Raw genomic sequence first — 15905 nt, 5'->3', positions numbered from 1 at the left:
GATCCCTGAAAGTTGCCACCCAAGTTGACAGGGTTGTTAAGAAGGCATAGTGTGTTAGCTTTTATTAGTACAGAGATTGAGTTTCAGAGTCACAAGGTCATGTTGCAGTTGTACAAAGCTCTGGTGCGTTGCACTTGGAATATTGCGTAGAGTTCTAGTCACTGCATCATAGGAAGGATGTGGAAGCTTTGGAAAGGGTGCAGAGATCTACTAGGATGTTGCCTGTTATGGAGGGAAGGTCTTTTGAGGAAAGGCGGAGGGACCGGAGGCTGCTTTCGTTAGAGAGAAGGTTGAGAGGTGACCTAATAGACACATATAAGATAATCAGACGGTTAGATAGTGTGGACAGTGACAGCCTTTGTCCTCGGATGGTAATGGCTAGCATGAGGTGACATAGCTTTAAATTGAAGGGTGCTAGATATAGGACTAATGTCAGAAATAGTTTCTTTACTCAGAGTAGTAGGGGTGTGGAATGCCCTGCCTGCAACAGTAGTGGACTTGCCAACTTTAAGAGCATTTAAATGGGCATTGGATAAATATATGGATGAAAATGGAACAGTGTAGGTTAGATGGGCTTCAGGTTGGTTTTACAGGTTGGCACAACATCAAGGGCAAAGGGCCTGTCCTGCTCTGTAATGTTCTATGTATACCCAGCTGGAACACTATCTACTTGGCACCTTACCACCCTCCCATTTAGCTTAAGTACTTACCCTTCGACAGGTGTCCACTTGGCTGTTTATCCTCCCCCAACAGGTCTATGTTATGAAAGACTCCATTTCTCAGGAAGCTCTGAACAGAATCTCCTTTCAAATGTGGAGCTCCCTTCTTTCATCAGAAAGTGGCAATTTGAGAGAGATTACCAATCAGCACAAACATGGCTATTTCAATTTAACCTTCGGAACTGTAAGAAGCACGTTACATTTACAAAAACCTGCTGTAAAGAAAATATTGCCAGTGAAATGACAAAAGATTCCCTAGTGTGATGAAATCAGAGAAGTCGTAAACAACAGACTCCAAAAAGTCTGTTTATTTATTTATTTAAAGCTAACGGATACTGCCTCAGGCAGAAGGCTTTCATGTTTTTAAAATATCACTTGTACAATGAAAATGGTGGGACCAGATCTCCCAGTTCAGCTTCTCCCTGGTTTGGTTTTAGCATGTGTGAGAAGAAAGGCTGCTGGACCCAACGAAGCAGGTCCCGGCTGGTACTCTCTCTGTGACCTCTACCCTGTAAGAACCTATGTTTGATTTTACCTTTTGTGTCAAGGGATGTTTATGAGGAATGTTGCAAGTATTTGGAACAGCATCATTAAGTTGGGATGATCCAATGGGTTTTTGGATCAGATAAGTTATTCGGTATTCTGTTTCCTGTTTTGTTTCATTAAGTAACCTTGTAAATAAATTCTGTTTTGTTTAAAACTAAGTGGTTTGACCAGCTAATTCTCTCCTGGAATACCCACTGTATACCTGCTTAAAACAAGTAGCAAAGTCAAGGTCTGGGCTACAGTCTTGAAATGTTTTGAGGGGTCTGGCCTGATCGATAACAATAGGTAAATGCAATTATTTTACCCAATATCCAATTTAGTAATGAGGTGTTATGACAGGATACAACAACACAATGGACCTTGATTTAAACCATGGATATTAAAATGGATAGAAATCAATCTCGAAAAACAACAGCATTTCTTAGCAATTTCAAACATCCTACATTAAAATGAATAATCCAAGACGTGGGTGCTTTTAGAATCTGCAGTAATTTTACATTAACGTACCCATCCAAACCTCTACTCCAAAAATGATCAACTGAACCTAAAATGCTTGGGGCAGTCCAAGAATCTGAAAAGATGTTGTATAATGCAAATTCTCTCTTATGGAGAAACTGCTACTTGTTATTTCAACAATGGTCAATACTTTTTCTGGACAAACATTTAATCAATAATTAACTCCCAAAGGAGTCCCTTTCTGTAACTATCTACTAACGTTTCGCATGACAGTTTTGAGGTCCAAGAAGAACACCAGAATTACATTCTCTAGCTCACCATTCAGCCAACACAGTGCATGGAGAATGTACTTACTCAGAGCTTTTTTCAGTCCTTTGCTCTATCTGCTCAATTAGAGACTGCAAAGGAAAAACAGAACACAATGGATGCTTTCAAATGGCAAGTTTGAGTGTAATGATTGGAGGTAACATTGGTTACATAAAAATATTAGCCAAAACAAGAAACAGCTCCTGCACCATTTCTAACATTCTCTGCAAATCAATCTACTACAAATAGAGTCACTGTCCACAACTATACGACTGGATGCTCTGGCTCAGCTGTGAATACCAAGATACCTGGCTGCACACAGATGATACAGAGTGTCCTGGCTGCTCAGCACATACTGTCACAGGCTGTTGAGCCGGTCAGGTCACAGGCCACTATTCACCATGCACAAAGAACAACCTAGTCCTGTCTTCCCATTACTATCACATGGCTTCTGTTGTTCTGTAATTGTTCTTTTTCCTCATTTTATGGTTTTCTCTCTAATTATTGTTACTTTCTCCATGCATGGCTGTTTCACCACCTTCTGGCTGTTTTCCCACTACGCCTGCAAGCTTCTATACTACTGCCTTTTCTCTGCTCTCTTTATGATGTCGCCCAATTTTAATCTGCAGTTCCCACATTATTGAGATTTGACAGGTAACAGGACTGAAAGGCCTGAGAAACAAGATCCAGTACAGGTGTCTTTCTCTATCCATCTGAATTAGCTAGCAGATAGTGGCTTTTCTAGCCAGTTAGGTGAAATTGTGATGCCAACTACAGCAACAAATGTGCCTAATTTCTTCCACTCACTATGGAGGCATATAAATGTCTTAGATTCCACAATGCTTACCCGCACTTTTGGAGCTGCTGCTCTGAACTTCACATAGAACAATGTAAAGGCATTATCGGTGTTAGATGTAACCGAGGGGTCCTGTCAGAAAAGATAATGCAAAATAACAAATAGTAAATAGTTTCCTTCCATGTTCAGGAAATACATTTTGTTGCAACTGAATTAAAACTCTAATGAGGAAAGTCAAAATTTTCTTCAATGTCTGCACTGGTTGTATTATTTACAGACAATTTAAGAACAAAGTATATTTTTGCAAATAAAAAGGTCAAGATGCCATAATCCCAGAGGACCCCAGGGCTGCTTTCTAATTAGAGATGATTGGTGGTGAGTTTAACACAGACACCACACTTCAGGCAAGGGGTGAGGTTTAGAAGATGAATTCTTCAAGGTTACCTCAGCCAGTGCTGGAACTGAACCTATGTTGTGGGTGCTACTCTGCATCACAAACCAGTCATCTAACCAATTGAGCTAACTGACCGATACACAAAAAAAAAGTTCCTTGTAAACCAGATGAACGCATATTAACACAAGTTGTTGAATAAAAAACTCCAACAAATAAAACATCACTCCAATATTAGTATTTTGAAGAATCACACTTAGTCAGGTTATTGAAACTGTATTGCAGTAACAACTTACCCTTTTGGTTAACTGAGTGGAGAGGTTCTGAAGTGTATTCACAGTGTAAATCTTCATTAGGTGCATAGCTTTGGATAGGCATTGTTTAAACTTTGCTAAATAAACAGGATAATCTCTAAAGCCAGGCTGTAAACAAAATAATAATTAATGCTATAAAGAACAGTTTAAATAAAGGTGGCATTTGATAAGACTAACACCTGCATTAAGGACCACTTTAATTCACATATGCATGCTTAAACAGTTTCAGAAGAGGGATGGACCTGATTTTTGATGGGTGGGTGGTGATGGGGAAAGGGTAGTTTTCGGAAGAGGAGGCGAAGAAGGGGGTTTAGGGGCTCCTCTGTCCATTTCCCATCTCCACCATCTTGCCGTTTGCGTTCTTAACCCCTGCTACTGAAAGTCTTTACAAAATTATGCAATTTTTTTCTGTCCATGTGCAATATGGCCTGGCGTACAACGTCATGGGGGAGGGGGATCTTTTGTGGTAGCGTCCCCACCCTTGGTCTGGGAGGCCTGTGTTCAAGTCCCACTTGTGTGACAGCCTGCAAAACATCATCTGAACTTATCAGGAGCAGGCAATTTCTCCTCTAGATGGACACAGATCCAGTGACAGTCCCCAGACAACACAAATATCCAACGAGATGGACTCCCTCAGTTTGTCATTAATTTATGAATTAACAGGCTTAATGGAATGTTATAAAAATGCAGGGTTTCACTGTGTGCCACATTCTTTACAGAAAGTACATGATCTATAGTGTACAATGATAGGACTAAGCATTTTAATGACATTTGGACCAATAACAGACCAAACTGAACCTCCAACAAAATTACTTACATTTGATGACACGTAGGTTATGCAGTCATCTAACTTGGCCAACGTGGGTATAAATCCTTCACTATTCACAGATAATGTGGGTGAATTCAATTTCTAGGATGAGAGCAAAATACTATCAGAATGTCACTTCCACTTCAGTTGGAACAACATTAAGAGTTGAGTGGAAGGATAATTTAATACACATTTCCAACATGAATGCTTTCTTGTTGAAAGGATGTAAATGGTTGATTTCCATTTAGATAGCTTGCTGACTCATACATTTGTCATTGAACAAATCTTATTTTGAATAATCTTTTTCCACAGCTGTCGACTGATCCTCTAAAATGTTTCGGGAAATACTTGAGACTTGCAACAACGATCCTAAAAAGGTGCAAACGTTGCATTAACCTGAATTTTCAAAACTGAGATTAATAGATCGCAAAGGTGCAAACATGAGAGATGAGAGCAGCCAAGATTTAAGACAATGATGCAAAAGGGTAATAGAACTGAATGGCTTATGGCTGTTCCTATCCCAAGTATATGCTCCGTGTGGAATTCCTAATATTACGAGCAGATCTCCAATTACATTCCTGGCAATGACTTAGAGAACATGTTGTCATAGTCATGGGGTTGACAATGCAAAGTCCTGGTTCTATCAGGTATCACCCTTTTCAAAGCAAAGTGTACATGAAAAAAAATAGAGATGAAAGTCTTTTGGTTGTAAAGGCTCTTAGAGGTTATAGCCAGAAGTCTAGGAGAGCGTTGAATTTGTTTTACCGATGTAGACTTATCACGGTAAAGCAGGATTTACTGTGTTACCCAAGTGGCTCAGAGGATATTAAAAAAAAACATAGTGTACAACTGGAGTCACATGTAGACCAGTGTAGGTTGGTGGGGTTTATGGCAGGGGACAGCAAAGACTGTTTCCCCTCAGGACATGAATGTATCAGTTATGTATTCATGACAATCTGTTTAGAAGACAGGAGAAAAAAAAGCCGGCCAGAGGGTATACTTCCGGCGATGAGATCCCAGACTCAAAAAGTTAACTGTGCCTTTTCCCCCCCACAGATGCTGCCAGACCTGCTGTGTTTCTCCAGAAATTTGTTATTGTATACTTCAAAATCAGAATGATGTTAAAAAGACAAAGTGAAAGACACTCTCTTTGAATACATGAAGCATTCACAGTAGGTTAGATGGCTTAGAGGCACAAAGAGAGACCACAGGGTATCGGTATCAGTTAGTTACTTTCAAAGAAACATGGCTGCAGACTGGAAATTGAATATTCAGCATTTAGGAAGGACAGCTCAGAAAAGAAAGTGGACCTGTCCTAATAATGAAGAATGGAACCAGTACTTTTGTGAGGGAAGATCTCAGATTGAAAGAGCAATGTGCGTAATTAAGTTATAGCAAGGGGCAGCAGACACTGGTTGGAGTTATTTAAAGGCCATTAAACTGTAGTGGTAGCATGGGACATGGTATTTATTGGGTGTAGCATGGTCAGCACTAACCATTGGGTGACTTCAATCTGCATATAAATTACATATTATATATAACTGCACTAAAGCTGTAGAGCATGAGACTCTGGTGTGTGTTAGGGATTTTATTTGAGTAGAATATTGAGGAGCCAACTAGATGACAAGCTATTTTAGATATAGTATTATGAAATGAAAAAGATGAAACATAACGTTCAAAGTTCTCAGGCTATCTACTTTGGTAGGAGAAAGAGATATGCAGAGTATTTCTGAGGAAAGAGGTAAAGAAGTGTAGATATACAAAGGGAGCGAAGTCTCCTTACAGAAGGCTAACATGCATATGCAGCATGCTATTCCGAAGGCGAATGGGATGTTAGCCTTTATCATAGGAAGGTATTGCAGAAGTCTTGTTTCAATTATACACAAGCTTGATTAGACTCCAGCTGGAACAGTGTGCACAGTTTTGGTCTCCCCTTACCTCAGGAAAGATATTATTGCTATAGAGGGAGCGCAACAAAGTTTCATCAGACATGTACCTGGGATAGCGGGATCTTCCTAGGAAGAGAGACTGGCCAACCTGGACCTATATTCTCTACAGTTCAAAAGAATGAGAGATGATCTAATTGAAACTTAAGGAAGACTGACAGAGATGAACAGGGTAAATGCGGGTAAGCTGATTCCCTGTTTGGGGAGTCTAAAACTGGGGGGGGGGGGGGGCACGACTTAAAAATAAGTTGTGAGGAAGGTGGCACTTAGGTCTAAGATGAGAAGAATTCTTTTTACTCAGAGGGTTGTGAACCTTTGGAATCCTCTGCCATAGTGGGTGTGGAAGCTCAATCTTTGAGAATGTTTTCAGTCGAGATTGATAGACTTTGATTACTAACAACGTACTGGGTTATGGAGTTAGGGTGAATAAAAGACATTGAAGTGTTCGATCATCCATGAACATATTAGCAGATCAAAAGGCTAAATGACCCTCTACCGTTCCTATATTCTAATCCAGAAATACTCACTCATCATATTTCTTCTACTTGCAGTGCACAAAGAGGACGAATGCAATCCTAACACTTGATATGGTGAGATTTGAAACTGCAACTTTGACGTCTCGTCCAGTGCAGTATTGCAGAAGCTATGCCACTGGGCCCTTATAGCATGAAATCAGTCAAAGCATTCAGTATGCTTGAAGAGTCAACACCTGAGATTACAGATTCAAGGAGAGACATGGGTTGGCAATTAAAGCACTCATGAAAGTTTCAGGATTATGTGGAAATACTAGGCGGCTATGTTTTAACTTGTAAACTGCTCCTCCAACTGGAAACCCAAAGACCACAAGGTTTTGTGCATCAGGTGGTGCTTTCATAAGTGCAGCATCAAGGGGGCTGTGATGATACAGAACAGGCTTCACGATAGAACAGACCGCAAAATACTTACTGCGTTTATATTTTCTAATTCATTGAAATATGAAAGCTTCTGCTGAATGCTCTCAGCAAGATCAACCAGCTCTGACTGTTGAGAAAAATACAATAAAAAGGTATTACAGCAGAAATCAAACCATCCATATAAAGATTATGTTCAGCAACAGAACTCCTTTTACATTTAGAAGTACACAAAAAGCCAATTGACACCTACAAAGCCCTCAATCCCGCAACAATCGAACTTCACAGACCACATCAAGTGCACAGTCCACATTATGGACCTTCAGGGAGGGCTTAGTTTAAACCAGCATTCCTATTAACAGGCAGATATCACAAGTTGCCGATACTAACAAGGTCCTGAGTTTTGGAAATCAAAAATGACCTTGGGGAAGGCTCAAGGCAGACTGGAAAGAGGATTGTCATGCGCACTGTGGGGGAAGGGGGCAGCATTTCAGGTAGCAGAGCCTTTACTGTGCCCTAAAGCTTTCTTACCTGTTCCCGCAGGAGCTGCTCACAAGCCTCATGTAGTGTACCTGTCTTGGTGGACACAAAAAGGTACTGCTTCTGCAAAGACTCCAAGTGTAGCAAGGCTATGTTGACGTCATTCAGTATTGCATCACATTGCTCCTGAAAGCCATATAGATAATCCCTCATTTCTCTAGGAGCAAAAGAAAGTTACACTCGCTGACATATAGAATCTTCAGCGTGATTAAGGTGTACTCGAGTCAGCAATAACCGACAGGTAATACAGGAAAGTGAATGCATGAAATATGAAGTCACCGTTTGACAGCCTATTCGCAGTCAAATATTCTGTACTTTAGTTCATCTTGTCACACAGCTTGTACTTCTCTTTGACAATATGGACACATTTTGAGATCAGGATGAAGGGATGTCAGCACTGAATCAAAAACAGCCATTTCCCCTGAAAGTACTTCCACATCAGGCGTGATGCATCCCCTCAACTCAAAATCACAGACCTTACCATAAGCATTGCAAACTCTAACTCATCAGTCTGACGTTTCCATTTCCCACACCTTACGCCCATTCCGAGGTTTTCGGGAGCAGATTACAAGCAGTTTTGTCTTTATGCACTCATGAGAAACAGGAACTAGACTTATTGCCCAGTTACATTTAGAGGTCTAACCAGAGAGAGAGACTAGAATCTTAATTTAAGATCCAAGAGTGCAAGAATACAGTTTCAATCCAACTTCCAGGGCAGCCTGTTCGTATTATTTGTTACTGTTATTATTATAAACAGCATTTATTTAAGCCAGTACGTTTTTAAAGGCATGCTCACTTCAGTTCCTCACACAAGGCAGTTAAAACATTGCATTGTTTGAACTTAATCATGAAGCAAATAGGTCTTATGTTTTTCTAACTTCTGCAATATGTACACAGAATGGTCTATTTCCTTTAATTCAGTCATTCAAATCAAGTTAGCTGTGCAATGATATTTTTGGATAAATTTCAATTTTTCCATGATGCTTGTATTATTTAATTCAAATTATTGAATATATCTTAATGCTTTAAACCCAAAACCCCATCCATATTGTCAAGTAGACATGCAGTCTGTGATGTAAGAATGGCGAGGATACAGTGTAGGATCCACAACACAGCACTGGTAAATTCTCAAACTCAGAGTGGCCACAATGACCAGCACTAAGCAGCGACCACTAGTTTCCCTTGTGGTGGTAGCAGGTGAAGGGGGAGAAGGATACAAGTATAAAGTGAGTGACCCATTCACCTCTCACCTCTACTGGCAGCTGGTACTGATCATAAATGTATACCCAAAAAAAGAGTCCATGTTCCACCCCTTGGTGATAAAAGGCAATGGAAGATCAGGAGGAAATATAGAGGGAAATTCCACTTCAGGAAAATGCAGTAGAATCGCTTCATTATCCTGTGAACAATGCTAAGTCAGAGCCGGAATCCACTGCGCGAACAGGGGCCCTAGTCACTGGCGAACAAGAGGGAATATGTACCTGTATTTTGTTCCTTCGTCTTGATCCATCTGTGCCTGTATCCTGGAAAACCAGGTGTAGAACTAAAAAGAGGATAAACAACCTTTTAATAATGCATTAATGATTTGTAATATCTTCCACAAAGCATTTGGTTGACCACCCTCCCTTTAAGAGGGTGCATCAAGGACCTAGTGAACTATGCCATCAGAGAGCAAGCACCTGGTAGGACAAACGGATCTCTTTTGTTCCACAAAGTTTTATGAGACTAGCAACTGGGGTTAACAGGAAAGAAGGGGCACCTTGGACTAGTGCACCTCATGTAACACAAATGGCTTGCTGTACCTGATCTATCCAGACATGGTAAAGAAAAACAAAATACTTTGTAATGGCTTCATTTCCCATTTCTGCATCATTACCTCTAGAGTTCCCATCCTCAGTCCTTTGCACATGTATGCTGTCGACATCCAATCTCCCTAACTACCACTTCTGTCTCTGATATGTCATAATGCCTGGACAAGCAAAATGTTCTTCCATTAAATACTGGAAGGATTGGAGCCCTTGCCTTGGATCATTATAATAATCTCTGGATTCCGTCTCTCTCCTTAACCTCAGCCATTTTAAATTTAAAGTTCCTCATTAAGGAAATTGTTTTCATGATCAGAACATATCAACAACAGCCAACAGTGTGAAAATGGTGGCAACGTCATTGGAATACTGAATCACAGATTAAGGTTTTGGGGACATTATGGGATGGTCGAATTTAAATTCGATCAATTTATGTATGAAGCTTAAAGCTAGGTTCAGTAATGGTGAACATTAAACTACCAACAATTGTAAAAGCCCATCTGGTTCAACATTTGGGGAAGGCAATCTGCCACTGCTACCTGGTCTGACCTATGCATGACTCCAGACCCACAGCAATGTGGTTGGCTAACTGTTACCTGACCTCTCAAAAGGCCTAACAAGCCACTCAGTTCATGGACCACTTTATATAAACAAGAATATACCCGTATAAGCTCATATTTTCTGTTATCTTAAAGCTGGTGTTAACCTGTTAATATGAAGGAGAAAATCTAGGCAACAGAAACAAAATGATATTTAGATTTGTGCACATGTAAATGAGAAACAGGAGGTATCTATGAATCTGAGTGCATAGCTATTTGACAGCACTGAACACCTTTTGTTACACAATATCCTATTGTTTAAAATGATCCTGTTAAAGTGCATACTTTAGTCTCTTTCTTTATCATTTTGTTGAGACAACAACAGAAGGCCATTACCAAAGTTTAACTCTTTCATGTCCTAATAACAAGTGCATCAATTCTGTACATGGCAATTGGGTAGGTACCTGCTGAGCAGTTTCAATTTTCTCATTTTCCATGTCTAAGGCAATAAAGCCTTTGAGAAGAACATCCTCAGTAGATTCAGGAACTGCAGCTGTAAGAGGAACAGTGATGGATCTCGATGCCAGGCTGCAAAGGTCCTCAATTGGCAACTATTGGAAAGATAACAGAGGTACATCTAGGTTAACTATATACACAGCAAGCTAACTGTCAGGGAGGACTAGCAACCAAGAGGTTGAGATGACAAATCCCAACATAGCAACTTGCTCATGAGTTATGTTGGAAATCTATTGGATAGCACCCATGAAAAGTCATCAAACCCTCATGATTATTGTACAAATCCAACTAACATCCTTGGATAAGGGTTCAGTCCACACCACCCAATTGCCTCTTCATGGTTTCAGATGACATTACAGTTGCTAATACGGTAATTGCTGTCCTTTCAACAATTCTCCAATCCAAAAACAAATCAGTGATGCAATAATCCACAAATATATTGGCAACTGTTCATTCACCATTAATTTATCAATTATCTAGTGATGGCTATTTCAAGCTGACTTGAAGTGAAACATCGAAGGCTTGCTGTCAGCCAGTAAGCAGCATTTACACCACAGAACTGCATCTCGTGAGCTGAAAATTGTGGCATAGTTTTACACCAATTAAATAACCTCTTTGCTTTGGGGAAAGATACACAAAGTCCTTGCAAGAACTTGGCCTAATGGTAATATATAACTGGAAAGAGACTTGCTTTCTCCTTGTGTGTTGTCTGTATCCAATTTTCTTTGGGAAAATTCAACTATGCCAACATTTGCCTGGTTAGCTCATTCCGCCAGTATCCAAACACATCACCCCCTACACCGGTCTCTGGTCTGACTCCTCAAATTTAAGGTTTGCACCCTTGCATTCATGTCTATCTAAATATTAGCCCAAAACTCTCTGTAATGAAATCCAACACCACAACCTTTAAGATTAATGCAGTCATCTAAATTATGGTCTTCTATACATTCTGGATTTTTGCTGCACCCTCAGTTGGAGACTGCACGCACAGCTGAAGCTCTATAGTTCCCTCATATAATCTGCCTATCTTGTTCTCTCCTCCTTCAAAATGGTTTTTAAAAGTAATCACATTGAGCATGCTTTTGTTCACTATCACGACATTACTGCATGCGATTCAATCACAGAATCCCTACAGTGTGAAAGAAAGCCATCCTGTCCATCGTGTCCAGATCTACTCCTCCAAAGAGCATCCCACCCAGACCCACCCCCCTATCCTATCCCTGTAACCCTGCATTCCCCGTGGTTAACCCATCTAGCCCACACATCCCCAGACACAATGGGCAATTTAGCACAGCCAACCCAATTTCTAAATTCTTGGAAGTGCAGGGTTGGATTAGAACAATTCAGCATGGATTCAGTAAGGGGAGGTCATGCCTGACAAACCTGTTAGAATTATTTGAAGTAACAAAAAGGTTAGACCAGGGAAACCCAATGGATGTTATCTATCTAGATTTCCAAAAGGCCTTTGACAAGGTGCCTCACGGGAAGCTGCTGAGTAAGGTGAGTGCCCATGGTGTTCGAGGTGAGCTACTGGTATGGATTGAGGATTGGCTGTCTGACAGAAGGCAGAGAGTTGGGATAAAAGGTTCTTTAACGGAATGGCAGCCGGTGACAAGTGGTGTCCCGCAGGATTCAGTGTTGGGCCGCAGCTATTCACTTTATATATTAATGATCTGGATGAAGGGACTGGGGGCATTCTGGTGAAGTTCACCGATGATACGAAGTTAGGCGGACAGGCAGGTATTTCTGAGGAGGTGGGGAGGCTGCAGAAAGATTTCGACAGGTTAGGAGAGTGGTCCAGGAAATGGCTGATGAAATTCAACATGAGCAAGTGCGAGGTCCTGCACTTTGGAAAAAAGAATACAGGCATGGACTATTTTCTAAAGGGTAAGAAAATTCATAAAGCCAAAGTACAAAGGGATCCTAGACCAGGATTCTCTCAAAGTTGAGCCCATGGTTAAGAAAGCAAATATAACGTTGTCATTTATCTCAAGAGGGTTGGAATATAAAAGCAGCAATGTGCTTCTGAGACTTTATAAAGCTCTAGTTAGGTTTCATTTAGAATACTGTGTCCAATTCTGGGCCTCACATCTCAGGAAGGGCAAACTGGCACTGCAGCGTGTCCAGCAGAGATTCACACAAATGATCCCTGGAATAGTAGGCTTAACATACGATGAAAGGCTGAGGATCCTGGAATTGTATTCATTAGAGTTTAGAAGGTTGAAGGGGGGATCTAATAGAAACATACAAGATAATGCATGGCTTAGAAAGGGTGGACGCTGGAATTATTTCCGTTAGGTGGGGATACTAGGAACTGTGGGCACAGCTTTAGAATTAGAGGGGGTCAATTTAGAATGGAAATGAGACAACGTTTCTTCAACCAAAGAATGGTGGGTCTGTGGAATTCATTGCCATGGAGTGCAGTGGAGGCCGGGATGTTAAATGTCTTCAAGGCCGAGATTGATAAGTTCTTGATCTCGCAAGAAATTAAGGGCTCCAGGGAGAGTGTGGGTAAGTGGAGTTGAAATGCCCATCAGCCAAGATTAAGTGGCGGAGTGGAGTCAATGGGCTGAATAGTCTTACTTCCGCTCCTACGTCTTATGGTCTTGTTAACCCACCTAACCTGCACATTTTTGGACTATGGGAGGAAACCAGAGGAAACGCACACAGACGCGAGAAGAATGTACAAACTTCACATAGTTGCTGAGGGTGGAATCAAACCCAGGTCCCTGGCACTGTAAGGCAGCACTACTAACCACTGAGCCACCCTACAATTTATTTTTAAACTTTACCTGGTTAAACACCTGCAAACGCTTTTACTAAGAGATATATGTCGTCCGTGCGACTTTATTCATGTTTGTGCATATGCATGCAAGAGAGAGAGTGGGCTTGGCAGGGTGTGGTGGTTACGTGGCACTCATCATCAGATTGCAATCTGGGCACTGGTATCACTGGAGCACAGCAGAGTAACAACCTCAGTGGTGGATCTCACACACACATTCGCTGCTGCAAATTCCTAACACTTTGCAATCCCAGCCAGAAATAGCACACTAGACTCAGGAGGCCCCAGGAGGAGTGTTAAATGGCAAACTCTTCTCTTCTCGTGGGTTTCAGGTTATACTGTGCTTTCTGTAATTGCATTCATTGAAGAGCAAAAATGATTGTTTAAGATAAAGTTTCTTTTGATTTCCACTTTCCAAGTACACCTAGTCTCAAGTACTCCAGCAAGAGGAGAGTAAGCTCTGAGATGTAAGCATAGGAAAAAGACTGGACCAAGGAGTAGGCCATTCAGCCCTTCAAGCCTGCTCCACTATTTCATATGATGATATATCATCCAACTTCACTCTCCTGTTCCCGCTTCTTCCTAATACCCCTTGATTCCTTTAGCCCCACGAAACATATTCAACTTCTTCTTGAAAACATTCAATGCTTTGACCTTAAATCACTTCCTGCAGAGAATTCCACAGGTTCACCATACTTGGTGATGAAATTTCTCATCTCAGTCAGAAATGGCCTACCTTGTCGTCTTAGAGTAGGACCATTCATCTAGTCTAGTCCTGTTTGAAACTCGAGAGTTTTTGGGGGATGCCCCATCTTCTTCTAAACTCCAGTGAATATATTCCTAACTGATCCAGTCTCTCTTCAAATGCCATCCCAGAAAACACTCTGGTAACCTCTTTGCCACATTCCATCCGTAGCCAGAACACCCATCTTCCGATAAGGAGACCAGAATTACACACAATATTCCTGCACAATTTCAGCAGGGCAACCCAGTTCCTGTACTCAAATTCTCTCATAATAAAAGACCAACAAACTCAAGCATGCTTACTTTCAGCAATATATATGAATATAGGAGAAACAATGGACAGGGAAGACCTTTTCTACTGTGCCCCATACAACTGAGGTACATTGTGCTTTACAGTATTTTCATTCTCCACATTGACTATTGGGACAACGATTTCAACGTTACCGAAGATGAACTGAAGAAAATTACATCTGCTGTAGGAAAGATGTTATTAAACTGGAAAAAGTGCAAAACAGATTTACATGGATGTTACTGAAACTGGAAGATTTGATATATAAGGAAAAGCTCAGACATTTTTCCCCGGAGTTTAAGTGGAGGGGTAACTTTATAGACGTTTATAAAACCTTGAGGGGCATGAATAGAGTAAATAGATTAGGTCTTTTCTCAGGGTAGGGGCATCCAAAACTAGACGGCAGCCAGAAATAGCACAGAGGGCGGTGCATTTATGGAATAAGCTGCCAGAGGAAGTGGTAGAGGTGGGTACAATTACAACATTTAAAAGACATTTCGACAAGTAGGCAAGGTTTAGAGGGATAAGGAGCAAATGCTGGCAAATGGGAGTGTTTTGGAAACCTGGTCGGCATGGATGAGTTGGGCCAAAGGGCCTATTTCCATGCTGTATACCTCTGTGACTCTAAATGAATGTCATACCAACAGGATGATAACAGAAAGATAGCCGCATGGTCAAGAGAGACAGTAGTCAGGTCCAGCTGTGTAAGAAAGTAAGTTTATGAGGAGGACTCTTGGAGGACAGTGATACTGAATCTACTCCTGGGTGAGGAAAATTTGTGTTCAAGTCCCATCTGCCCTGCAGAAGTATCTGAACAGGTTGTGGCACCATGGTAGCAACCCGACCTCTGAACAAGGAGGCCCAGAATCAAGTATAATCTGCTTCATTGGCGTGTAACACCACTCTGAGCAGGTTGATTAGAAAATACCTATAAGTTTATGAGACTATTTAGAGGGATTAGACAATTAAACATCCCTATGCTAGATCTATTCTGTAGAATCCACTTCCTAGGAAGATCTATGATTAAATATTCTTTCTAACTGCAAACTTATTTGTCATTGCTGGAGAGAAAATAGAACAGAGTGAGACCAGAAATTATCTACAAAGATAATCTTGTCTTTTGAGATATATGGGGAAAAACAATAGACAATAGGTGCAGGAGTAGGCCATTCTGCCCTTCAAGCCTGCACCACCATTCATTATGATCATGGCTGATCATCCTCAATCAGTATCCTGTTCCTGCCTTATCGCCATAACCCTGGATTCCAGGGGCCTCCACTGCATTCTGGGGCAAAGCATTCCACACCCCCACCACTCTCTGGGTGAAGAAGTTTCTCCTCATCTCTGTCCTAAATGGTCTACCCCGTATTTTTAAGCTGTGCCCTCTGGTTCGGGACTCACCCATCAGCAGAAAAATGTTTCCTGCCTCCAGAGTGTCCAACCCTTTAATAATCTTATATGTCTCAATCAGATCCCCTCTCAGTCTTCTAAACTCAAGGGTATACAAGCCCAGTCGCT

At 41.1% G+C, this 15905-nt stretch overlaps 1 protein-coding gene across 1 annotated transcript in view; it reads right to left on the bottom strand.

Moving 5' to 3' along the window:
- The window catches only part of cog3 (component of oligomeric golgi complex 3), a 65471-nt gene that overhangs the window by 39101 nt on the left and 10465 nt on the right, over window positions 1-15905 (bottom strand). Inside the window, exons 2-9 of the mRNA XM_043700324.1 lie at window positions 10521-10667; window positions 9194-9255; window positions 7704-7869; window positions 7228-7302; window positions 4346-4438; window positions 3511-3636; window positions 2875-2955; window positions 2076-2119 (exon numbers count right to left, since the gene is read on the bottom strand). Of these exons, the coding sequence (XP_043556259.1) occupies window positions 2076-2119; window positions 2875-2955; window positions 3511-3636; window positions 4346-4438; window positions 7228-7302; window positions 7704-7869; window positions 9194-9255; window positions 10521-10667 (794 nt within the window). The remainder of the gene's footprint in view (window positions 1-2075; window positions 2120-2874; window positions 2956-3510; window positions 3637-4345; window positions 4439-7227; window positions 7303-7703; window positions 7870-9193; window positions 9256-10520; window positions 10668-15905) is intronic.

The sequence above is a fragment of the Chiloscyllium plagiosum genome, chromosome 12, assembly GCF_004010195.1.
Source record: "Chiloscyllium plagiosum isolate BGI_BamShark_2017 chromosome 12, ASM401019v2, whole genome shotgun sequence".
NCBI classification, from domain to species: Eukaryota; Metazoa; Chordata; class Chondrichthyes; order Orectolobiformes; family Hemiscylliidae; genus Chiloscyllium; species Chiloscyllium plagiosum.
This window is presented reverse-complemented; position numbering and strand designations above follow the sequence as displayed.